The sequence below is a fragment of the Loxodonta africana genome, chromosome 25, assembly GCF_030014295.1.
Source record: "Loxodonta africana isolate mLoxAfr1 chromosome 25, mLoxAfr1.hap2, whole genome shotgun sequence".
Taxonomy (NCBI): Eukaryota; Metazoa; Chordata; class Mammalia; order Proboscidea; family Elephantidae; genus Loxodonta; species Loxodonta africana.
In genome coordinates, this window is record NC_087366.1 from 46284587 (window position 1) to 46311591 (window position 27005).

The 27005-nt window shown below is 39.6% G+C and overlaps 1 protein-coding gene across 1 annotated transcript in view; it reads left to right on the plus strand.

Moving 5' to 3' along the window:
- CATSPERE (catsper channel auxiliary subunit epsilon) overlaps window positions 1-27005 on the plus strand; it is a 192176-nt gene that overhangs the window by 138432 nt on the left and 26739 nt on the right. Inside the window, exons 18-19 of the mRNA XM_064276949.1 lie at window positions 12668-12767; window positions 20551-20637. Of these exons, the coding sequence (XP_064133019.1) occupies window positions 12668-12767; window positions 20551-20637 (187 nt within the window). The remainder of the gene's footprint in view (window positions 1-12667; window positions 12768-20550; window positions 20638-27005) is intronic.

Consider the following 27005-nt stretch of genomic DNA (forward strand, 5'->3'; position numbering starts at 1 on the left):
GCATGTAAATTTGAATGATAGTCATATTAACTGGTCTTCCTTGTAGGCGTACGGATATTGTTCTATCATTGACAGTGTTGTACTTCAGGATAGATCTTGAAATGTTCTTTTTGACAATAAATGCTATGACATCCCTCTTCAATTTTTCATTCCCAGTATAGTAGACAATATGATTGTCTGAATCAAAACGGCCAATAGTGTGCTAGACACTGAGAATTCAAAGATGAAGAAGACAACATTTTTACCCTCACAGAGACTGGAGGAACCCCTGAAACTATGGCCGCAGATGCTCTGGTAGCTAAGAACTGAAACCATTCCTGATGCCCACTCTTCAGACAAAGTTTAGACAGACTATAAAACAATAAATAATACACATAAACTGGTTGAATGGACACAGGGAACCCACGGTGGAAAGAATGAGTGTGCTGTCACATTGTGGGCATTGCAACTAATGTCACAAAACAATATGTGTATAAATCTTTATATGAGAAATTAACTTGAACTATAAACTGTCACCTAAAGCACAATAAGAAAAAAAATTTCTAGTCTCAAGAAATCAAGAGTCTGATAAAGTAGGTAAACCTATAAACAGATATGCTAGGAGCAGTAATAGAAAGGAATGGTGTGAGAGGCTGGTACTGAAACACGAAAGAATCCAGCCCAGCCATGGAAGAGAGAGGTGCTTAGGGAAATGTTTCCAGAAAATTCGTATCTGAGCCGAAAACGAAGAGTCTTAAAGGAAAATCATCTTTAGCTGGAGGTAGGGGAGGGAAGGAGAGGAGAGGTGGGGAGAGCATCAGTGAATTTCACTGGGTAAGCGTTTCAAGCAAAAGTGATTGTTTGAACAAGAAAATGTATAGTGCAAGCAGTATGATGTTATTGGAGCATAAAATGAGTCATGGAATCTCAGGAGAAGAGATCGGAAAGCTAGCTAGGTAGAGTCCAGATGATAGAAAGCTTTCCATCCAGTCTTATGGTACAGTGGCATGATCAAATATTTGCTTTAGGTTGTCTCTCTGGGAGAAGTGCAGAGAATGAATTTCAGGGGAACAAGCAGGGAGCAAGCTAATAAACTGTATTGGTAGTCCAGGAAGACAAGAACAAATGACTGAAATAGGAACAAGGGAAAAAATAGGAATTATTTATTTAAAAAATTAGTGTTACAGTCATAATTTTACTTCTTTTCTAATCTGGATACCTTTTATTTCTTTTTCTTGCCTTTTTGCTGTGGCTAGAGCTTCTAAAACAATATTGAATAGAAGTGGTGAGAGTGGGCACCTTTGTCTTGTTCCCAATTTCAAGCAGAAAGCTCTCAGTCCTTCTCCATTAAGTATGATGTTGGCTGTTGTCTTTTCATATAAGCCCTGAATCATACTGAGGAATTTCCTTTCTATTCCAATCTCCTTTAAAGTTTTCATCAAGAAAGGGTGTTGGATTTCATCAAATGCTTTTTTTTTTTTTTTTGTATCTGTAGAGATGATTATACGGTTCTTCTACTTTGTCCAGAAACCCTGGTGGTGTAGTGGTTAAGTGCTATGGCTGCTAACCAAAGAGTCGGCAGTTCAAATCCACCAGGTGCTCCTTGGAAACTCTATGGGGCAGTTCTACTCTGTCCTGTAGTGTCGCTATGAGTCGGAATCGACTCAGCGGCAATAAGTTTGGTTTTTTTTTGGTTTTCCTTTGTCCTATTGACATGGAGTATTACATTGATTGATTTTCTAATGTTGAACCATCCCTGCATTCCTGAAATAAATCCTACTTGGTCATGGTGTATGACTCTTTTAATATGCTGTTGGAGTCTGTTCACTAGTATTTCGTTGAGGATTTTTGTATGTATATTCAAAAGAGACAGTGGCCTATAGTTTTCTTGTGGTTTCTTTGCCTGGTTTGGGTATCAGTGTAATGTTTGCTTCAGAGAATGAACTAGGGAGTATTCCTTCCTTCCCTATTTTTTGGAAAAGTTTAAAAGGTACTAGTGTAAATTCTTTTCTAAATGTTTGGTAGAACTCCCCCATGAAGCCATCTGGTCCAGGACTTTTTTTTTGTTGGGAGGGTTTTGATAACTGATTCTCTCTCTTCAATTGTTATGGGCCCATTGAGACTTTCTAAACCCTCTTGAGTCAGTGTGGGTAGGTTGTGTGCTTCTAAGGATTTCTTCATTTCGTCTATCTTATCCAGTTTTTTGCCATACTGTTGTCCACACTATTCTGTCATAATTCTCTTTATTTCTATCAGGTCAGTTGTAATGTTCCCTCTTTCATTTTTTATTTTGGTTATTTGCATGTTTTCTCTTCTTTGTCAGTCTAGCTAAAAGTTTGTCAGTTTTACTGATCTTTTCAAAGAACCAGATTATGGTTTTATTGAGTCTCTCTTTTGTTTTTCTGTTCTCGGTTTTATTTCTGCTCTGAACTTTGTTATTTCCTTTCTCCTCTTAGGTTTGGCCTTAGTTTGCTCTTCTTCCTGGATTTGTCAAATTAGGCTGTTAATTTGACATCTCACTTCTTTTTTTATTTAGGCATTTATTGCTGTAAATTTTGCTCTGAGTACTTACTTCAATGCGTCCCATAAGTTTTGGTATGTTGTGTTTTCATCTTCATTTGACTCTAAGAGATTTGTGATTTCTCTTTTGATTTCCTCCTTGACCCATTGGTAGTTTAATTACGTGTTGTTTTATTTCTGTATGTTTATGTATTTTCCAGGTTTTTTTCTGTATTGATTTCTAGCTTCACTCCATTGTTGTCAGAAAAAATAACTTACTTTGTTACCCAAAATGTGGTCTATCCTGGAGAATGACCCATGTTCACTGGAGTAGAATGTATATTGTCCTGTTTTGGGATGGAGTATTCTATATATGTCTGTTAAGTCTAGTTGGTTTATAGTGTCATTCAAGTCCTCTGTTTCCTCATTGACCTTCTTTCTAGATGTTCTGTCCAATATTGAAAGTGATATATTGAGGTCTCCAAGTATTACTGTGGTGCTGTGTATTTCTTCCTTCAATTATCAGCATTTGCTTTATATATTTAGGTGCCCTAATGCTGGGTGCATATATATTTATGATTGTTAAATCTTTTTGATTAATTGACGCTTTTATTACTATATAATGTCTATTTTTATCTCTTCTGACAGATTTTGTCTGATACTAATTTTCTATTCCAGCTTTCATTTGGTTATTATTTGCATGGAATATTTTTTTTCCATCCTTTTACTTTCACCCAATTTGTGTTCTTGGGTTTAAGACGTGTCTCTTGTAAACAGCATATAGTTGGATAATGTTTTTTTTAATACATTCTGCCACCACTCTCCCTTTTGATTAGAGCATTTAGTCCATTTACATTCACTGTAATTACTGATAAAAAGTGGTTTACTTCTGCCATTTTATTATTTGTTTTTTGTGTACCTTAAGCCTTCTTTGCCTTTATCCTTTATTACTGCTTGTTTTTGTGTTTTGTTGATTTATTGTAGTGAACCTTTTTGGTTCCCTTCTCCTTTCCTTTTGTGTGTGTGTGTTTTTATATATTTCCTTAGCGGTTCCATGAATATTACATATAGCTGCTTGTATTTATAACATTCTAGGGTAAGTTGACCAACTTAACCTCAGAAATGTACAAGAAATTCTGTATCTATACAATTCCTCTTCCCCTCTTTTGTTGCTCTTGTCAGTAGTTACATCTTTATATTTCATGTGCCCTGTAACAAAATTTTATCATTGCCTTTTATGTTTGTTATTAAAAACACATTTAGAATTATCAAGCATGAATACCTTACTACTAGCCTTTATACTTGTCCCTTAATTTCCATTTAGTAGAGATCTTTCTTTTTATGTGTAGCTTCGAATACTTTCTCGTGTCTTTTCTCATTCATCTACAGAACTTCCATTAGTATTTTTTGTGGGGCTGGTCTGGTGGATATGAACTCTCTCAGTTTCTGATTGTCTGGGAATGTTTTAATTTTACCCTCATCCTTGAAGGATAGTTTTGCTGGGTATAGTATTCTTGGTTGGCAGTTTTGTTTGTTTGTTTTTTCTTTCTGCACTTTAAATGTATCATTCCATTGCCTTCTGGCCTCCAATGTTTCAGAGAAGAAATTGGAACTTAAACTTATTGGGGATCTTTTGTATGTGACTCTTTGCTTCCCTCTCACTGTTTTCAGGATTCTGTATCTTTAATTTTTGAGACCCTAAGTATGACGTGTTTTGTAGATCTCTTTGAGTTTATCCTGTTTGGGTTCTTTGAGCTTCTTGGATTTGCAGATTTATTGTCCTTTGTTAGACTGGGGAAATTTTCTGTCATTATTTCTTCAAATATTCTTTCTGCCACTTTCTCTCTCTCATCTCTTTCTGGAATTCTCATGATGCATATATTAGGTCTCTTATTATTGTCCCATAATTCCATTAAACTGGCTCAACCTTCTTGAGCCTCCATTCTTGTTGCTCTTCAGTGTTTCTAAATTTAACCATCTTACCCTCTAATTTGCTGATTCTTTCTTCTGCCTGATTACATCTGTTGGTAAGTCCTTCTATTGTGTTTCTCATTTCAGTTATTGTCTCTTTCAATTGTAATCTCTCTCTTTTTATCTCCTCTTTTGGTTCTTGCACTGTTTTCCTTATTTATTTTAGCTTTTGTCTATGTTTTCCCTTAATTCTTTAATTGTGTTTAATGTTTTTGTATTATATTCTTCCTTTTTTTATTATTTGGTCATCCTTTGTCACTTTCACTTTCTTTGTCATGTTCATTTGGATGGGCCATTGTTTCTCTGTTCTTTGTGTGTCTTGTGATTTTTTTGCTGAGCATTGGAGTTTTTGAGGGTGTTAACTTTCTCAGTTTTCCCCAGTATTTGGTGTTTTTGTCTGCAGTGCTTTCTGAAAGAAACTCTTAGGCGGGCACAGCCTTCAGCCCTTGCTTGCCTTTTTCTCTCCCTCCCCGTGATAATTTCTTCTCTCTCCCTGGTTTAATTGGGATTCAAAGGTTCTAGACATCATTTTTCAAATTTCAATCTCTCCCAAACAAACCAGAGAACATGCAGTGGCCAGTTTGTCCACCAGTGGAAACCACCTCTCAAGGGAGGTATCTTGTACTAATCAGTCTTTCCACCAAGGGGATCCAGACCCCTTTCTCTGGTTATTACTCCTGTCCCTTCTTTGTTTCTGCAATTACATTTTTATTGCCCTCAGGTTTTGCCTAAGGCTTCCTTCCCTGCTCTGGGGGCTTCTGGCATTCAGAGGAAGCACAGGCAGTCTTACCTCCGTTTCAGGAGGAGGAGGAGCTGGCAGTACCCAGAAGGACCTCCCAACAACCTATCTTGTTGATTTCAGAGCCCCAGTGGCCCTGTGGTGGTTGGGGGATCAGTCTCCACTTAGATGACCCACCTCCTAACTCCACTGTATGGAACCTTCTGTAGTAGCTCATATCAGCCCAGCATCTGACAGTTGTCAGTTGGGGGAGGGTAGTCAAAGTCCGAACAGACCTCTTGCATATCAGAGCCCACCCAATGGTATGTGGGCTGTGAGTGTATTCTCAACTCATGATGCCTGCTTACTAGCACACAGCAGCCTCAGTCAGCAGTCCTCAGCATTGACTGAAACAGGGAGCAGACAGACCAGAACTTACACCCCAGGAGGTCTGTCCTGTTGATTTCAGAGGCCTGAGCTATGGGATGCACAGAAAGGCAAGTAGAGTGTTGACTACGAGAGTGGACTCCACTGCATGGACCTTCTGTAGAAATTCACAGTAAGCTTGCAACCAGCAGGGTTTGGGTAGAGTAGGTGTTGGCACATTCCAAACAGACCCCCACCCCTCAGGAGATCTGCCTTATTGATTTTAGGGCAGAAGCTTGGGGTCCTGACTCTTTGTACAGGCAGGGACTGTGGTGGTTAGAGAAGCAGGCTGTCTTCTGAGGCCACTACCCCAGTTCACAGCAGCTGGTGGCCCATGTGGCTAAGGGAGGGACAGGGACTGTGGGAGAAGCTATTTTCCTATGTGTGCAACTCATTGTTGATTTGTTGATTATTGCCTCTCTGTGGTTCCCTGCTGTTTCCCTCTGCTCCTTGATTCAGAGTCCCTCAAAGTCGAGCACTATTTCCTTGTATTTCTTACTCTACTCATGAGGCAGGATCAGAACAATGATTTGTTCACCCTATCATCTTCCCAGAATTCTCTGTCTTTGGGTTTTGATACCAAAAATTTAAAAAATACAGGTGGGTTAAAGACTGAACTACAGAAAGAAAAACTTGAAAATTTTGGAGTAAAATATAGGTGACTCTCTCTATGGCCTTTGGGTCAGGAGAATTTTTTAACCAAGTCACAAAAAGCACAAACTATAACAGAAGAGACTGATACCTTACTACAGCTAAGTGTTAAAATTCTGTAGTTAAAAGACACCATAAACAAAGTGAAAAGACAGGTGATTGAAATGCAAATAACAACAAAGAATTAATGTACAAATTAGACAATGAACTCCAAAAAGTTATTAAGAAAAAGTCATACAAACCCATAGAAAAATGGGTAATATGTATTGTCCCAGGTTTGATGATTCACTGTGAGGACTCACAATTCTCAGCATAAAGTCATACTCACAACTATGATTTATTACAGTGAAAAGATAAAAAGCAAAATCAGCAAAGTTAATAGGCACCTGGGACAAAATCCAGAGGAAATTAAGCACAAGCTTCAAAGAGTCCCTTCCCAGTAGAGTCACAGGAAATTCACTTAATTCCAGCTGTGAAACACATGTGAAATGTTGTCTAACAGAGAAGTTCACTAGAGACTCAGCACCCAAGGTTTTTACTGGGAGCTGGTTGTATAGACACCCTCTGCCTAATACTAAAATTCCACACTCCCAGAAGGAAAGCAGGTGTTCAGCATAAACCGTATTTTTGCACAGTTTAGGCATGGTAAGCCACATTATCACTTCTGGAAATGGTGAGAACCTTCCTGAAATCCAAGTTCCCAGATGCCAACCAAGGGCCAACCTTGTAAACAGGACTTTCTAAAGTAGCAATCTCAGGTCCTCTGAGTTAACTCTTTTCTGCATATATATGAACAACCAATTTAATGAAAACAAAATCTTTGTTAATCAAAGAAATGAAAAAATAAAATAACACACCATCTCACACCCAGCAGAACGAAAAAATAATTAAAACCTGACTATACCAAGTATTGGCAAAACTGTAAAACAATGGAAATTCTTACATCCTGCTGCAGGGAGTGTGAGTTGGTACAACCACTTTGGAAAGTATTTTTGGCAAAATGTAGGAAAGATGACTGTGTGCACACCCTTCATTGTTGTTCAGTTGCCATGGAGTCAACTCCAACTCATAGCAACCTTGTAACAGAAGGAAATGTAGCCTCGTCCTATGTCATCCTCATGATCATTGGTATGTTTGAACCCCTTTTTGCAGTTATTGTGTCAGTCCATCTCCGTAAGGGTTCCCCTCTTTTTCACTGACCCTCTGCTTTACCAAACACAATGTCTTTTTCTAGTATTGGTCTTTTTGGTGACAAGTCCAAAAGTAAGAGTGCCAAAGTGTAGCCATCCTCACTTATAAGGAGAATTCTGGTTATACTTCCTTCAAAACAGATTTGTTCATTCATCTGGAAGTCCATGGTATAGTCAATATTCTTCAGCAACATACAATTTGAATGCATCAATTATTTTTCAGTTTTTGTTTTCCATTGTCCAAATTTCACATGCATGTGAGGTGATTGAAAATTCCACAGCTTGGGTCAGTGGCAACTCAGCCATCAAAGTGACATCTTTACTTTTTAAGATTCACTGAAATTTCGTTTCCAAGTATACACCCTGGAGAACCTCTGACAGAAGCTAACAGGGACAGATGTAAAACACTTTTCACATAGTGAAAATTTGGAAACAATCTAAAAGTCCATTAATGGAAGGCTGGGTGAATAAATTGAATAGTTAAACACTGGAATACTACATAGCAGTTAAAATGAATGATTTAGGTTACTTATGAGAGAGGATAATCAGATGATAAACCATGAAATTCAGGTCGGTAGGGAAAGAAGAAAAACCAGGAGGAAGCTGCAGATGAGGAAAACAGATCAAGAGAACAGAAATTTCTGTGGATATGTCTCAAAAGTCTAATGCTGAGTGAAAAGAGAATTGTTAAAAGATACTTATGCTATAATATCATGTATGTACATTTTCAAACCTATAATACAATACCACATATTATTTATGGATACATTTATATATAAGTACAAAATCTGGATGAAAACTATACATATATATCAATTTTTACATTACCCTTTGTATTTTTCTGCATATTTTGAATATTTCATAATTAAAATTAACTATTGGGGCAAGGTGCACGAGGAAACTAGGGAAGTAGGATTAAATGCCCAGGTAGCAGGGCTAAAAGGGGAAGAACAAGTCATCCTCTGAGATTTAGGAGGAAGGAGTAAAGATGAACTTACAAAGTGACTGCTTTGGAAATAGGAATGTGGGAGTTGACAAAAATCGTGTCTGAGAGTCTCAATTTACTTGCATGAAGTAGGAATGAGAGCCATCTGTAAGCTGAGAAGGATCGAGAAGGGCCGTGAGGAGGAAATCAAGGGTCACTGAGGTTAATGGGAGAAGGAGCAGAATAGGGACCAGTACAAAGATGGCTGGTAAAAAGACATAGCTGAGGGGAGATAACACGGATCCATAGTGGTCCAGTCCCCACAGTTGTTTGGCTTTCTCTGGTTAGTGTGGACATGAATGCAGAAGGCGTATCTTAACATCCCAGGTATGAATGTGTGGATAGATGTCCAATGCAAGTGAAAAAACAAGATGTGGGTGAAGTTAGGGTATCGATGAGAGAAGGAGTCAGATGATCAACCATGAGGTCCACGGAACCAATGGAGGCCAGGAGGGAACTACTGTATAGGAAAATGGAGGAATCAGGGCCTGGAAATCTCTGTGAAGTCAAGGGGCTGATGAGAGGACATGTGAAAGATGAAGGTCAGAGAGGGACTATTGGAGCAGCACTAGTTTGGACTTTTGTGGCAGCTCTTTTTTTTCTAGAAGTAACTTGATTGTACCTCTGCTACTAGGAATCACTTGATAAAGCTTTTTGCCTTCAATTCTCCTGTGATAATTAATCAAATATAAGAGGCTAATTGCAGAGGGACAGTCAGATTGATAAGGCTCAATGTCCGGTTCAACTGAGTTATAGCAACACACAGTTGAAAACAAGGTACCCAATCACATATTCATCAAAGGGGAATTCAGTTGCTAATTAATTAAGCTTTGAGACTCAGGTAAACAGGAGTGGGTGATAACTAGGAAATTAGTCTAACAGGTCTAGGTCTCTAAAAAAAAAAAATAGATTACAGTAAATGCCTTGCCTTTATAAGGAATGCTTCAGGAACAAAGCTGAGCCGAATTTTACACATAAAAGGACAACAATAGGTTCACATCAAAAGCTAATGAGTGAAGCAAGCCCTGGGAGAATGATCCAGCCGAGAACGTAAGTCATCCTAAGGCTCCTTTGTTCTCTGAGCTCCGGTGACAACCCATAAAAAAAAACTAGAATTTGGTGCTGTAGAAGCAGGCCCAGAGGAAACAGCAGCTGCTTTATTACCACGCAGGGAGTTCAGGGACAGGTGTTATGTGCTATCTGGAGTGTTCACCCAAGGACAGAGAGTCTCATATGTCTAAGGGACTTGTAGATAAACACAGAGATGTCTCCCTTCCTGATTCCAAAGTGGAACTGGCACAGTGGAGAAGCTACAAATTGTAGGGAAGTTAGTTGTAATCTAGTGGTATTTCTATATTTCTCAAGTATCATTTTTATTATATTTTACACTAATGAACACTAATGAAAATAAATCATGCCTAGATAGGTAAGTCTTGGAAGAAAGGCCTGGCAATCTGTTTCAGAAAGGCCACAGCCTTGAAAACCCTTTGGAGCACAATGCTACTCAGAACGCTTGGGGTTGCCCTGAGTCCGAATCAACTTGACAGTAAAGAGTCATGCAATGTATTCTTACTGCCACTAGATGGCACTGTAGATCACTACTCTTGTGGGAGTCGAAAGATGCCGGCTCACAGAATTCAATTAAGATAAAGCATCAGGCTTTGAAACTACATAGTTCTTAATAATTCAAGAATCTGGTGGCTTTCAGAATATGCAATTAAATATACCGTTCCTTCTAAAACTACTATAATTGGGGTTTTGCTGAAGCCTGACCCAAATCTCTGAAACTGAGCTCTCAACAGAGTTTTAGAATTCTCTATGACCTTCCTCCCCCACCAAGAAAGAAGTCAAGCAGTGCTACTCCTGAGTAGCTTCAAACCAAAAACCAAACCCGTGCCTTCGCCGGTTACAACTCAGGGTGACCCTATGTGCTTCGGAGTAGAACTGTGCCCCATAGGGTTTTCAATGGCTGAAATCTTACAGAGGGGTCCCTGGGTGGCCCAGATGGTTAAACACTAGAGTAACTGAAAGATTGGTGGGTCAAACCTCCCCAAAGGAGCTCCAGAAGAAAGGCCTGGAGATCGCTTCCAAAAGGTCACAGCCTTGAAAATCCTATGGACTGCAGTTCTACTCTGCAACACATGGGATCATCATGAGTTGGAATAGACTTGACAGTTCGGGTTTTTTTTTGGTCAAATCTTATGGAAGTAGACTGCCAGGCCTTTCTTTAGCACCATCACCAACTCCAAATTGCTTGCACCACTCAGGGACCTTCAGGTACAACCAACGACTAGCTAGTCACGCCTGTTTGAGAGCTAATGTTTTGAAAGAGATCTGAAAATCTCTGTTTTCTGAAAACTACTGAAGATGGAAAGTAAACAGCTTCCCAGATACCGCTTTCTGACACTTAAAATTTTTCTGCCCAATTTCTGAGAATAGGGCACAAATTGCTTTTTATAAGCAGGGTTGGGTGGTAGTAAGTTGTGCCAGATCTAGTAAGACAGAAACAACGGCTGCAAGGTCAGGCAGAGATCTCGGCAGCAATAAGGCAACATTATCAAGAAGGAGCCCTGGTGGTGCAGTGGTTAAAGGGCTTGGGGCTTGGCTGCTAATCAAAAGCCTAGCAGTTTGAACCCACCAGCCACTCCATGGCAGAAAGATGCAGCAGTCTGCTTCTGTAAAGATTTATAGCCTTGGGGCAGTTCTACCCCGTCCTATAGCATCACTGTGAGTCGGAATCGACTCGACGGCCATGGGTTTGGGTTTTGTCAAGGATCTGTTATTTTTTATGACTAGACACGGAGATCTGAAGCAAGAAAATATATCAGAAACTGGGGAAACAGTCCAAGAGTCAAGAACCCAGAGACAGTGCCTAAGACCAAAGGGCTAAGTGGAATTTTCACCCAAGGGGGTCAGTTCCAATCAGAAACATGGGCACTCATTGATGAAGATGGAGGGCATGTAACCAAGTTTACAGTCACAAGCTCTGGTGTACAAAGATGTAACTTTATCAATAACTGAATTTAGCTTTGTCCTCAAGCCCCTGTTTTCATATGGTAACAGCAAAGCAATCTTAGCAATTTAGAGAAACACATCTTTTTTAAAACCTACTAAGTTTGGGTAACTACTGTAAGCTCAGTGGAGCCTTTGTATCCAGGAGGCTTCCTCTTTGCCTTGGACTCTCCGCTGGTGCCTGCCCTTGGTATCAGTCATCATCTGTTCCCCGAGCATGGGCTATGCATGACTATTGCTCCCAGGAGCCCAGACTGCTCCTGCTTCTCAGCCCCACCTCGGATCTCTCGCTGAAGCTGCAGGTCCCCTGAGACTCTGCCACGTGTTCCACCTGGCTCCTCCTGGGAGGTCTGCAGCGTGTCAGCTCTCAGCATAATTCTGTGGTTTAATTCTCTGGTACATAATAAACCAAACCCATCGTCATCGAGTCGAGTCCGACTGATAGCAACCTCATGTGTGACAGAGTAGAACTGCCCCACAGGGTTTTCTTGGCTGTCATCTTTACAGAAGCAGACCATCAGCTCTTTATCCCGCCGAGCCGCTGGGTGGATTCGAACCACCAAATGCTCAACCGTTGTGCCACCAGGGCTCCTTTGGTATATAATAGGTACCCAATAAACATTTGATTAAATCACACCAGGGGACCTTACTTTGCCCTTCCTCCATTCATCTCTCTCTCTCTTTCACACACACACACACACACACACACACACGCCGTCTTTCTTCCTGCAAACATTCATGACAGCAGGGCCTCAGCCACTCTCCTCTATCGATATGTGGTACCTGTCATCAATGCGAGGAGAACTTAGAGCTCTACCTGTTAAAAAAGTGAAAAATTTCTACCTCATTACTATTCATAAAAGTAACCATGATAACTAAAACTGCCCTTCATTGAACACTTACCACATGCCAGGGCCTATGCTAAGTGATTTACAGGCATCATTTCATTTAGTTCTCACAATAAACTCATAGGCTTATTAAATAATAAAAAATAATAGTATTATTTTACAGATAAGAAAACTGAGGCTTCGAGAGTTTTAAGTAATTCTCAACAACAACAAAAATAAATAAATAATTTTGGAGGGAAAAAAAGTTTAAATAATTTCCCCAGGATCATAAAGCTTTTAAGTGAAAACGGCAAGATCTAAACCTCAGCCCATTTGACTCAAAAGCTAGAGCTCTTAACCGTCTATCCTACCCGAAGCTATCATTTTACGTGTTTGCTATTTCTTTCAGATTTGACGATAATGGATACGTTGAAGATGTTACAGTAAATTTCATAGTGTGGGAGATACATGGAAGGGACGACTACAGCTTTAATACTACCATGCGTAAGGTATGACAGATTCGAATTTAAATAGTATGCAATCAGACATGTCTTTCGATGTTAAATCTGTTTATGCATCACCTAAGGAAAATGGAACAGGCAGCTGTCAGTAGAAAAAACATATCACTTCTATATTCTATGACTACCAAAATTCATTTATGCAAAAAGAAACCGTTATATAAAACAGACTTAAAAAGTCAGAAAAAATGTTTATACCAGGATGATGAAATTACTGGTTATTTTCTTCAAACAGTATTTAATGTTGTTTGATTACTTACAGGTCTGTCTTGGCTGTAGGATATTTATCGCAGTTGTGCTAAATCAAACGGACAGTTTAGACTTCATTTCACTTCTTTGCATCATTTGACTCCGCCAACCATTATACTTCCTTCCCTTGGCTTCAGAGTCACCATACTCTCCTGGTTTTCCTCCATCCTCCTCGGCTAGCCTACTTCAGCCTCCTTCCAAAGTAAACTTCTCATCTCAGAGACCTTAATTCTCCAAGTAGTATAACCCACCCAGATAGCAGCCGAGAGACCTCAGTTCCACCTGCCACCCCTACCCCTCCAGAGACAAGAACTAATTGTCGTTTAATTCTGTGACCAATTAAATCCATCCCACCACGCATTCAACTTATACTTGTTTATAGCTCAATAAGTAAATTCCTTTGGTCTACTTCCTCCTCATAGTCACATCCCTAAACCATTCTATCCTTCTTCTACCTTGACCCAGACTCACAATACTCTCCTCCCTCTCAAAACTTTCCATTATACCTTAGAGGTAAATGCCTCTAGATTCTTCTTCAATAAAAGTTCTTCAGAGGATATCACTCTCCCTAGAGTCGTATCAAACCAAGGACACTCTTTCTCTCACCCCATAGACTTAAGGATGAGATATAGGGTTGGTGTTCTCCATAGTATCATTTCCTGATGATTATCTGTTCACTATAAGGAAAACTCCATGTTTTGAGGCTCCTCCCATCCAGTTGACATCTATCCCATTTCTACGCTTTGCTGTCATAGATTCAGAACTTCATCATTTGCTTCATGCCCTGCAAACAATTGCACTTGACTCATAAATTCTTCCATCCATCATATAGGATCATTGCTGGAAAGCAGCTTTGTAAGCAGGGCCTATATTTCTCAGCTCCATGTACATGTAGGTGGGTCATGGTGACTGGTTCTTAACACTGGAGTATGAGTGGAAGTGATAGGTGTCATTTCCAGGATGAAGTGCTCAAGGATCCAGTTGGGGGAGTTCAAGGAGCCAGTCGATAGAAAAAGCCTGGGTTCCTAATTTACTGCTTGGGAATAAGTCACCCATAAGAACCATATAACTAGGAACATATGATTTAGACTGTGTGTGATCAAGAACTAGACTTTTAGTGTGTAAAGTCCCAGAGAGTTGGGGCTTATTATTGCAACAGAGCAGAGACTACCTTGACTGATATAGCTCCCCCTATCGAAATTACTTTAAATTCAAACATTTCAGTCTCTGACCTCAGTTCCTTGTTCTTTAGCTCTCTTGTTGTCATTCCCACCACTCCTATGTCTCTTACTTTTTCTCATGCCATCTAGACATCCACTATATTGAACCCTCTGGTTTCTCCCTCTCTATCACTCCCATCTTTTTTCTATTCCTTTCCCATACAGCTTGAATGGTGTGGTTCAATCCTTCAGCTGCTATCTTGTCAATACCTATATTTCACTTTCCCCAATGTTGTTCCTTCTCACTGTCATGGTGACTTAAAACACCTGCCTTTCTGCCTTATGCTGTCTTATGTATGAGCCGTCCAATGCCTATATCGGAGCTGCTGATCACTTCTAGAAAAAAAATAAAATAATCATTGCAATAACTGGAATTAAGAACTCAATTATTGGGGGTGATACCTGAAGAAAGAATTAGTCAGCTTAGAAAGCAGGTCTAGAAAATAGAATTAGGGAATTAGGTATAAACCAAAGAACTGATTACGTAGCCTCAAAATACATAAATAAAAAATGGAGAGAACTAAAAATAGACAAATCTACAAACATAATGGGAGATTTTAACACAACTCAATAATTACTAGAACACAGCAAACAAAATAAGTAAAGCTAGAGAAGATTTGAGCGACACAATTAACAAAGATGACTCAATAACTTATATAGAACAGTATACCAACAATTGCAGAGGGCATATTCTTTTTTCAGTGCACACAAATGGTTTACAAAAATTGACCGTATATCCTCTAGAAAGTAAGTCTCAGGAGATTAAAGGGGTTGAAATCACAGAGTGTGTTCTCTGGCTAGAAATCAGTAATAAAAAGGTAATTAGAAAATCCCCACATATATGAAATAACCCATAGGTCAAACAGGAAATTACAATGGAAATTAGAAAATATTTTGAAGTGAATGATAAAGAAAATAGCAAAACTCAATAGATGCAGCTAAAATTGTGCCAGGTCTGGGGACATTTATAGGTTTACGTGCTTAGGTTAGAAAAGAAGACTGAAAAACAATTAGCTAAGCATCCATCTGAAGAAGTTAAAAAAAAAAAAAAAGCCAGCAAGTTAAATCCAAAAAAAGTAAAAGCATGGAAATAATAAAATTAAAAACAGAAATTCATGAAACAGATACTAACATAGAGACGATTCACAAGCCAGAAGTTGATTCTTTGGTTGGTTGGGGGAGGGGGGTATTAGTTCTTTGAAAAGATTAATAAAATTGATCAAGAAAAATAGAGAAAGGAGCATTGATAACCAATACAAAGCATGTTAAAGGGGCTCTCACTATCAATACCACAAACATTAAAAATATAATAGAGGTTATTATAAACAAATTAATACCAACAAACTGGACAATAAAAAAATGGATAACTGCCTTGCAAAATGCAACAAACAAAAACCAACAAAAGTAAAATAGCAAACTCCAAGCCCGGATGGCTTTCCTGATGAAGTCTACCAAACATTTAAGGAATATTTTACTTCAGCCTTATTCCAGAGAATGAGGGAGAAAGCACCTTCCAACTCATTTTATGAACCCAGAAGAACCATGGTCCTAACACCTAATGTTGTTGTTGTTGAGCGCCACCGAGTCGGTTCCAAATCGTAACGACGCCATGTGTACAATGGAATGACACACTGCCTGGTCCTGCGCCATCCTCAAAATTGTTGCTATGTTTGAGCCCATTGTTGCAGCCACTGTATCAATCCCCCTCATAGAGGGTCTTCCTCTTTTTCACTGATCCTCCACTTTACCAAGCATGATGTCCTACTCCAAGGACTGGTCCCTCCTGGCAACATGTCCAAAGTATGTGAGACAAAGTCTCACCATCCTCACTTTCAAGGGGCATTCTGGCTGTACTTCTCCCAAGGCAGACTTACTTTTCTTCTGGCAGTCCATGGTATATTCAACATTCTTTGCCAACATCATAATTTAAATATGTCAATTCTTCTCTGGTCTTCCTTGTTCGTTGTCCAGCTTTTGCATGCATGTGAAGCAACTGAAAACACCATGGCTTGGGTCAGGTGCATTTTAGTCCTCAAGTGACATCTTTGCTTTTCAACACTTTAAATAGGTCCTTTTGCAGCAGGTTTGCCCAATGAAATGCATCATGTGATTTCTTGACTGCTGCTTCCATGGGCTTTGATTGTGGATCCAAGTGAAATGAAATCTTTGACAACTTTAATATTTTCTCTGAGTATCGTGATGTTGCTTTACTGGTCCTGTTGTGAGGATTTTTGTTTTCTTTATGTTGAGGTGAAATCCATACTGCAGTCTGTGGTCCTTGATCTTCATCAGTAAGTGCTTCAAGTCCTCTTTGCTTTCAGCCAGATAAGTCGTATCACCTGCATATCGCAGATTCTTAAAGAGTCTCGCTCCAATCCTGATGCCACATTTTTCTTCATATACAGGTATACCTCGTTTTATTGTACTTCATTGCGCTTCACAGTTTTTACAGTTAGAAGATTTGTGGCAACCCTGTTTTGGGCAAGTTTGTCGGAGCCGTTTTTCTAATAGCACGTGCTCACTTCTTGTCTCTGTGTCACATTTTGGTAAATCTCACAATACATCAAACTTTTTCATTATTATTATATATGTTATGGTGATCTGTGATCAGCCATCTTAGATATTACTACTGTAATTGTTTTGTGGTGCCACCAGTCGGACCCATATGTGACAGCGAACTTAATCAATAAATGCTGTGTGTGTTCTGACTGTTCCAGTGGCTGGCCGTTCCCACATCTTTCTCCTTCTCCTTGGGCCTCCCTATTTCCTGAGACATGACAATATTGAAATTAAGCCAGTTAATAACCCTACAACGACCTCTAAGTGTTCCAGTGAAAGGAGAGTCACACATCCCCCATTTTAAATCAAAAGCTAGAAATGATTAAGCTAAAGTGAGGAAGGCAAGTGGAAAGCCAAGATAGGCTGAAAGCTAGGCCTCTTGTGTCAAAGAGTTAGCCAAGTCGTGAAGGCAAAAGAAAAGTTCTTGGGGGAAATTAAAAATGCTACTCCAGTGGACACATGACAGAAAGCAAAATAAACTTATTGCTGATACGGAGAAAGCTTTAGTGGTCTGGACAGAAGATCAAACCAGCCACAACGTTCCCTTAAGCCAAAGCCTAATCCAGAGCAAGGCCCTAACTCTCTTCAATTCTCAGAAGGCTGAGAGAGGAGAAGAAGCTGCAGAAGAAAAGTTCGAAGCTAGCAGAGGCTGGTTCCTGAGGTTGAAGGAAAGAAGCCCTCTCCATAACATAAAGGTGCAAGGTGAAGCGGCAGGTGCCGATGTAGAAGCTGCAGCAAGTTGTCCAGAAGGTCCAGCTAAGGTAAGTGATGAAGGGGCTACGCTAACAACAGGTTTTCAGTGTAGATGAAATAGCCTCACATTGGAAGAAGCTGCTATCCAGGAAGAGAGGAAAAATCAATGCCTGGCTTGAAAGCTCCAAAGGACAGGCTGACTCTCTTGTTAGGGGCTAATGCAGCTGGTGACTTTAAGTTGAAGCCAATGCTCATTTACCGTTCTAAAAATTTTAGGGCCCTGAAGAATTATGCTAAATCTACTTTGTAAATGGAATGGTGCTTGGGCAGAGCACAGGGTCAGCAGAAAAGAGGAAGACCCTCAATGAGGTGGATTGACACAGTGGCTGCAACGATGAGCTCAAGCATAACAATGATTGTAAGGATGGCTCCGGACCCGGCAGCGTGTCGTTCTGTTGTGCGTAGGGTCGCTATGAGTCGGAACTGACTCGACAGCACCTAACAACAACAACAAATGGAATGGAATAACAAAGCCTGGATGACAGCACATCTATAAATGGTATGAAAAAGCCTGGATGACAGCACATCTGTTTACAACATGGTTTACTGAATCTTTTAAGCCTACTGTTGAGACCTACTGCTCACGAAAAAAAAAGATTCCTTTCAAAATATTACTGCTCTTTGACAACGCACCTGGTCACCCATGAGCTCTGATGGAGAGGTACAAGGTGATTAACATTATTTCCATGCCTCCTATAACAACATCCGGAGCCCTGGTGGCATAGTGGTTAAGAGTTGGGCTGGTAACCAAAAGGTCAACAGTTCAAATCCAGCAGCCGCTCCTTGGAAATGCTATGGGGGAGTTCTACTCTGTCCTATAGGGTTGCTATGAGTTGGAACCAACTCAATGTCACCTAACAACAACAACACAACATACATTCTGCAGCCCATGAATCAAGGAGTAATTTTGACTTTCAAGTCCTATTATTTAAAATGTGCATTTTGTAAGGCTATTGCTGCCCTGCATAGTGATTCTTATGATGGATCTGGGCAAAGCAAATTGAAAACTCTCTGGAGAGGATTCACCATTCTAGATGCCATTAAGAGCATTTGTGATTCATGGGAGGAGGTCAATAGATTAACACTAACAGGAGTTTGAAAGAAGTTGATTCCAACCCTCATGGATGACTTTGAAGGGTTCAAGACCTCAGTGGAGGAGATAACTGCAGATGTGGTGGTAATAGCAGGAGAACTAGAATTAGAAGAGGAGCCTGAAGATGTGACTGAATTGGTACAATCTCATGATAATGATAAAAATTTAATGGATGAGGAATGGCTTCTTATGGCTGATGAAAGAAAGTGGTTTCTTGAGATGGAACCTACGCCTGGTGAATGAAGATGCTGTGAGCATTGTTGAAGTGACAACAAAGGATTTAGAATATTACATAAACTTAGTTGATAAAGCAGCAGTAGTGTTTGAGAGGACAGACTCCGATTTTGAAAGAAGTTCTACTGTGGGTAAAATGCTATCAAAAAGCATCGCACGCTGCACAGAAATCTTCTGTGAAAGGAAGAGTCAATCAATGTGGCAAACTTCATTTTTGTCTTATTTTATTTATTTATTTTTTATTGTGCTTTAAGTGAAAGTTTACAAATCAAGTCAGTCTCTCATACAAAAATTTATAAACACCTTGCTATGTACTCCTACTTGCTCTCCCCCTAATGAGACAGCACACTCCTCTCCACCCTGTATTCCCATGTCCATTCAGCCAGCTTCTGTGCCCCTAAGCCTTCTCATCTCCCCTCCAGACAGGAGCTGCCCACGTAGTCTCATGTGTCTACTTGAGCCAAGAAGCTCACTCCTCACCAGTGTCATTTTCTATCTTACAGTCCAGTCCTATCCCTGTCTGAAGAGTTGGCTTTGGGAATGTTTCCAGTCTTGGGCTAACAGAAGGTCTGGAGACCATGACCTCCAGGGCCCTTCTAGTCTCATTCAGACCTTAGTTAAGTCTGGTCTTTTTACAAGAATTTGATGTCTGCATCCCAATTTTCTCCTGCTCCATTGGGGATTCTCTGTTGTGTCCCCTGTAAGGGCAGTCATCAGTTGTAGTCGGGCAGCATCTAGTTCTTCCGGTCTCAGGCTCATGTAGTCTCTGATTTATGCAGCCCTTTCTGTCTCTTGGACCAATTCATGCATCATAGATGGCCACTTGCTAGCATTTAAGATCCTAGTTGTCGTCTTATTTTAAAGAAATTGTCACAGCCTCCCCAACCTTCAGCAACCACCACCTTGATCAGTCAGTAGCCATCAACATCGAGGCAAGACCCTCCACAAGCAAAGATTTTGACACACTGAAGGGTCATATTATGGTTAGCATTTTTTAGCAATAAAATATTTTTTAATTAAGATATATACATTGTTTTCTTAAACACAATGTTATTGCACACTTAATAAAAAAACATAACTTTTATATGCACTAGGAAGCCAAAAAATTCATGTAACTCTCTTTATTGTGATATTCACATTGTTAGGTGGTTTGGAACCAAACCCACAATATCTCTGAGGTATGCCTTTAGTCCAGCTTCTCTGATTATTTCCTCAGCTTACAGACTGAGTAAGCACGGGGAAAGGATATAACCCTGATGCACACCTTTCCTGACTTTAATAGTGAGAATGTGAAATCCTTCCCTCTGAAACAAGGGTGACTGTTATCACTACTCTTGTACAACACTGTTTCTGGAGATCTTTGTAATATAGCAAAATAATAATAAACTAAAATAAATAAAGAGTATAAGGATTGTAAAGGAAGAAACAAAGCTGTCATATTCACAGATGACATGATTGTCTGTGTGAAACAATTAGAATAAGTGAATTTAAGCTCTCTCAATACAAAAATCAGTTGTTCCCCTATATACCAGCAAAGATTTAAATAATGAAATAAAAAATATATATATCATTTTCAATGGCATCAGAATATATTCAATGCTTATGAATAAATATATTAATTTATATGAAACCTTTATACATGCATGTACATGTGATCTTTTCTCAGCATGGTTGTTTAAATGAAGCACAGACATGGAAGTCAATGACTGAACTTAACAAGCACCTCCCATTAGAAAAGGCCTGGGGACCTGAGGTAAGAAGAAGATTACCCTGGAAATTGTTTATCAGTGATAATTAATTTAGCATTACAGTATTAACAAAAGCTTGATGGAAACCAGTGCGGACTTAAATTTATTTTTATCAAATTCTATTTTTCTATTGGATTCTATTGTGATTTCAAAAATGCTTCACCTTAATTTCTGTTTGATCTTCTATTGATCCTGTGTTACCAACAATTTGGTTTTAGCTCTGTCCACTGACAGTCTGTGTTTGGGGATTATTAGATATCTGGTTAACAGGTTAGTGCATTGAGGGTGTGTCTTTTTAAAGAATGTCTGAAGTTTTAATTCTTGTATAACTGAAAGATCATTTCTAATGCCAATTATCAATCCCATGTTGCTTTTGATTACTTTCAATATTTTCTCAAACTGAGGTTGGCTTACGTTATTTGGATAATCTAATCATATCTCATGAATGGAGGGTGATATATAAGGAAACTACACTTGTAAAATGTAAATCCTACTAGGAGAAGCTTACTTTGTTTTCATGTCAGAATCCATGTGGATTAAGACCAGGATATATATGTACAAATGATGTGCATCGTCCTCTGTATTCCCAAATTCAAATCCTAATCTCCATCCACCACCTCCTAACTTTCTGCAACATAACCCTACTCCAACCATCTTTTGAGCAATCCTTCAACCCCAGCATAACCTTCAATCCATTGAGCCTTCCACCCTTACCCCACCCCAGGCTCTCTTTTCCTTCCTAATCCATCTTAAATTCCACGGCCAATAATCATTTTACTCTACTAATACGTACCCTCAATTCCCCCTCCCACTTCGTCATATCTGTGTGGCTAAATCACAGCCCTGTCTAAATCCTACTGTCCACCTCAGCAGCAGCTGAATGTGGCTAGAGAAAAGCACACCCATGTTGATTTGTTTCACTTTAACGTCGTAATTAAAAAAAAAGAGAGAAAAATTTTCTCTTTTTTTTAAAGCAGTCCCTTAATCCTGACCAGCAAACATACCGTATATTTACGTTCCTGCAAAAATGTACTGTATTTCTCTAGCCCATTCCCTCACCTTCTCTCATAAATAACTATCACATACTTTCTCCTCCCTTCTAAAATCTCCAGCACGTATTCCCCCATTTCCACTTTTATCTAATCAACTTATTGCCTACGTCACCAAGAAAATTATGGTAGTTATTAAATCCGGTGCTAAAAAAAAATAAATCTGGTGCTAGATCCTGTTATTTAGTGTTATTTAAAGATGTAAACATGTCAAAATTTGTAAGTATATTGCCACAGTTTTTTTTTTTTTTAAATATTTGGACCACTGTAATTCTATATAATTGAAATGTAAACAATCTATTTTATATTACATTTTTTAAAACATTATTCTGAAATGCAAATCAAAACTACAATGAGATTCCGTCTCATTCCAACAAGGCTGGCGTTAATCCAAAAAACACAAAATAATAAATGTTGAAGAGGCTGTGGAGAGATTGGAACACTTATACATTGCTGGTGGGAATGTAAAATGGTACAACCACTTTGGAAATTGATTTGGCACTTCCTTTAAAAGCTAGTTCTAACTACCATACGATCCAGCAATCCTACTCCTTGGAATATATCCTAGAGAAATAAGAGCCTTTACACAAGCAGATATATGCACACCCATGTTCATTGCAGCACTGTTTACAATAGCAAAAAGATGGAAGCAACCAAGGTGCCCATCAACAGATGAATGGATAAATGAATTATGGTATATTCACACAATGGAATGCTATGCATCGATAAAGAACAGTGATGAATCTGTGAAACATTTCATAACAGAGAGAAATCTGGAAGGCATTATGCTGAGTGAAATTAGTCAGTTGCAAAAGCAAAAATATTGCATAAGACCACTATTATAAGAACTGGAGAAATAGTTTAAACAGAGAAGAAAATATTCTTTGATGGTTATGAGTGGGCGAGGGAGGAAGAGTGGGAGGGGGCATTCACTAATTAGATAGTAGATAAGAACTGCTTTAGGTGACGGGAAAGACAACACACAATACAGGCGAGGTCAACACAACTGGACTAAACCAAAAGCAAAGAAGTTTCCTGAACAAACTGAGTGCTTCTAAGGCCAGTGTAGCAGGGGCAGGGGTCTGGGGACCATGGTTTCAGGGGACTTCTAAATCAATCAGCATGATAAAATCTATTTAATAAAGAAAACATTCTGCCTCCCACTTTGGAGAGTGGCGTCTGGGGTCTTAAATGCTAGCAAGCAGACATCTAAGATGTATCAGTTGGTTTCAACCCACCTGGATCAAAGGAGAATGAAGAACACCAAGGACACAAGGTAATTACAAGCCCAAGAGACAGAAAGGGCCACATAAACCGGAGACTACATCAGCCTGAGACCAGAAGAACTAGATGGTGCCTGGCTACAACCGATGACTGCCCTGACAAAGAACGCAACAAAGAACCCCTGAGGGAGCAGGAGAGCAGTGGGATGCAGACCCCAAATTCTCATAAAGAGACCAGACTTAATGGTCTTACTATTACTAGAAGGACCCTGGTGGTCATGGCCCCCAGACGTTCTGTTGGCCCAGGACAGGAACCATTCCCAAAGCCAACTCTTCAGACAGGGATTGGACTGGACAATGGGATGGAGAGGGATGCTGGTAAGGAGTGAGCTTCTTGGATCAGGTGGACACTTGGGACTATGTTGGCATCTCCTGCCTAGCGGGGAGATGAGAGGGTAGAGGGGGTTAGAAGCTGGTGAAATGGACATGAAAAGAGGGAGTGGAGGGAGGGAGCGGGTTGTCTCATTAGGGGGAGAGCAATTGGTAGTACGTAGCAAGGTGTATATAAGTTTTTGTGTGAAAGACTGACTTGATTTGTAAACTTTCACTTTAAGCACAATAACATATGTATATATATGTCAGACATTTGCTTGCTGTGAAGTGGATCAGAAATAACACTCCCAGCAAGTTTACTACCTACTGACTACTATGTTCCCATGCATCTGTCAGTTCGTACCATGGTGGCTTGTGTGTTTCTGTGATGCTGAAAGCTATGCCACCATTTTCCAAATACCAGCAGGGTCCCCATATGGACAGGTTTCAGCTGAGCTTCCCAGCTAAGACAGACCAGGAAGAGGGACCTGGCAATCTACCTCTGAAAAAAATTAGCCAGTGAAAACCTTATGAGTATGGAACATTGTCTAATATAGTGCCAGAAGACAAGACCTTCAGGTTGGAAGGCACTCAAAATACAACTGGGGAAGAGCTGCCTCCTCAAAGTAGAGTTGACCTTAAGGACATGGATAGAATTGAGTTTTCAGGACCTTAATCTGCTGATATGGCATGACTCAAAATGAGAAGAAACAGCTGCAAACATCCATTAATAATAGGAATGGGGGAAGTACAAAGTATGAATGTAGGAAAATAGGAAATCATCACAAATGAAATGGAACGCATAAGCATCAATATCCTAGATATTAGTGAGTTGAAATAGACTGCTACTGGTCATTTTGAATCAGACAATCCTATGCTGTACTATACCAGGAATGACGAATTGAAGAGGAATGGCATTGCATTCATCGTCAAAAAGAACATTTTCAGATCTATCCTGAAATACAATGCTATCTGTGATAGGATAATATCCATACACCTCCAAGAACAGCCAGTTAACATAATTATTATTCAAAGGTATGCACCAACCAGTAGGGCTAAAGATGAAGAAACTGAAGATTTTTATCAACTTCTGCAATCTGAAACTGATCAAACGTGCAATCAAGATGCATTGATAATTACTGGCAATTGGAATGTGAAAGTTGGTAACAAAGAAGAAGGATTGGTAATTGGAAAATATGGCCTTGGTTGTAGAAACAACACCAGAGATTACATGACAGAATTTTGCAAGACCAACAACTTCTTCATTGCAAATACCTTTTTTCAACAACATAAATAGCAGCTATACACACGTACCTTGCAGGATGGAATACACTGGAATCAATCAAATTGACCACATCTGTGAAAAGAGACTATGGAATAGCTCAATATCATCTGTGAGAACAAGACCAGGGGCTGACTGTGAAACAGACTTGCTCACTATGCAAGTTCAAGTTGAAGCTGAAGAAAATTAGAATGAGCCCACAAGAGCCAAACTATGACCTTGAGTAAATTCCACCTGAATTTAGAGACCATTGCAAAAATAGATTTGACATATTGAACACTAATGACCACAGATCAGACGAGTTGTAGAATAACATCAAGGGCATCGTAAATGAAGAAAGCAAAAGGTCATTAAAAAGAGAGAACATACCAAAATGGATGTCAGAAGAGACTCTGAAACTTGCTCCTAGACTAGCTAAAGCAAATGGGAGAAATGATGAAGTAAAAGAGCTGAACAGAAGATTTCAAAGGGTGCCTCGAGAAGACAAAGTAAAGTATTACAATGAAATGTGCAAAGACCTGGAGTTAGAAAACCAAAAGGGAAGAACACATTTGGCATTTCTCAAGCTGAAAGAACTGAAGAGAAAATTCAAGCCTCGAGTTGCAATAATGAAGGATTCTACAGAGAAAATATTAAACGACATAGGAAGCATCATAAGAAGATGGAAGGAATACACAAAGCCACTGTACCAAAAAGAATTGGTTGACTTTCAACCACTTCAGGAGGTAGTATATGATCAAGAACCAATGGTACTGAAGGGAGAAGTCCAAGCTGCACTGAACACATTGATGACAAACAAGCCTCCATGAATTGACAGAATATCAATTGAGATGTTTCGACAAATGAACAGAACACTGGAAATGTTCAATCATTTATGCAAAAAAAATTTGGAAGAGAGCTACCTGGTCAACTGACTGAAAGAGATGCATATTTGCGCCCATTCCAAAGAAATGATCCAACAGAATGCAGAAATTATTGAATGATATCACACACAAGTAAAATTTGCTGAAGATCATTCAAAAGTAGCTGCAGCAGTACATTGACAGGGAACTGGCAGAAATTCAGGCCAGATTCAGTAGAGGACGTGAAACGAGAGATATCATTGCTGAGGTCAGATGGATCTTGGCTGAAAGCAGAGAATATGAGAAAGGCATTCAACTGTGTGGATTATAACAAGTTATGGCTAACATTTCAAAGAATGGGAATTCCAGAACACTTAATTGTGCTCGTGAGGAACCTGTACATAGACCAAGAGGGAGTAGTTCAAACAGAACAAGGGGATACTACATGGTTTAAAGTCAGGAAAGGTGTGCATCAAGGTTGTATCTTTTCACCATACTTATTCAATCTATATGCTGAGCAAATAATCCAAGAAACTGGACTATATGAAGAAGAATAGAGCATCAGGATTGGAGGAAGACTCATTAACAACCTGCGATATGCAGGTGACACAATCTTGTTTTCTGAAGATGAAGAGAACTTGAAGTACTTACTGATGGAGATCAGAGGCTACAGCCTTCCATATGGATTGCACCTCAGTATAAAACAAAAATCCTTACATCTGAATCAATAAGCAACATCACAATAAACTGAGAAAAGATCGAAGTTGTCAAGGAGTTCATTTTACTTGGATCCACAATCAACAGCCATGGAAGCAGCAGTCAAGAAATCAAAAGACGCATTGCATTGGTCAAATCTGCTGTAAGAGATCTCTTTAAAGTGTTAAAAAGCAAAGATGTCATCTTGAGGACTAAGGTGCGCCTGACTCAAGCCATGGTGTTTTCAATCACCTCGTATGCATGTGAAAGCTGAGCAATGAGTAAGGAAGACCGAAGCAGAATTGATCCTTTGAATTATGGCGTTGGCAAAGAATGTTGAATATAGGGTGAACCACCAAAAGAACGAACAAATCTGCCTTGGAAGAATTACAACCAGAATGCTCCTTATGAGCAAGGATGGTGAGACTTCATCTCACATACTTTGGACACGTTATCAGGAGGGACCAGTCCCCGGAGAAGGACATTATGCTTGGTATAGCAGAGGGTCAGTGAAAAAGAGGAAGACCCTCAATGAGATTGATTGCCACAGTGGCTGCAAAAATGGGCTCAAGCATAACTATTGTGAGGGTGGTTCAGGACCAGGCAGTGTTTCATTCTGTTGTATCTAGGGTCACTATTAGTTGGAACTGACTCAAAGGTACCTAACAACACAACAATAACCTACTATGTGCTAGGCTGGGGATACAACAGAAAGCAGTAAGCGCCCTCTTAGAGATTATCATTATCACCATCTAATCATGATAATATTTTGTCTGTGGAAGTTCCTAAAGGGAAGACTCTTTGAGACGATATAGGAACTGATCTTATTGACTCCAACCGAACTCATTACCGTTGAGTCCATTCTGACTCACAGTGGCCCTATAGGACAGAATAGAACCACCTCATGGG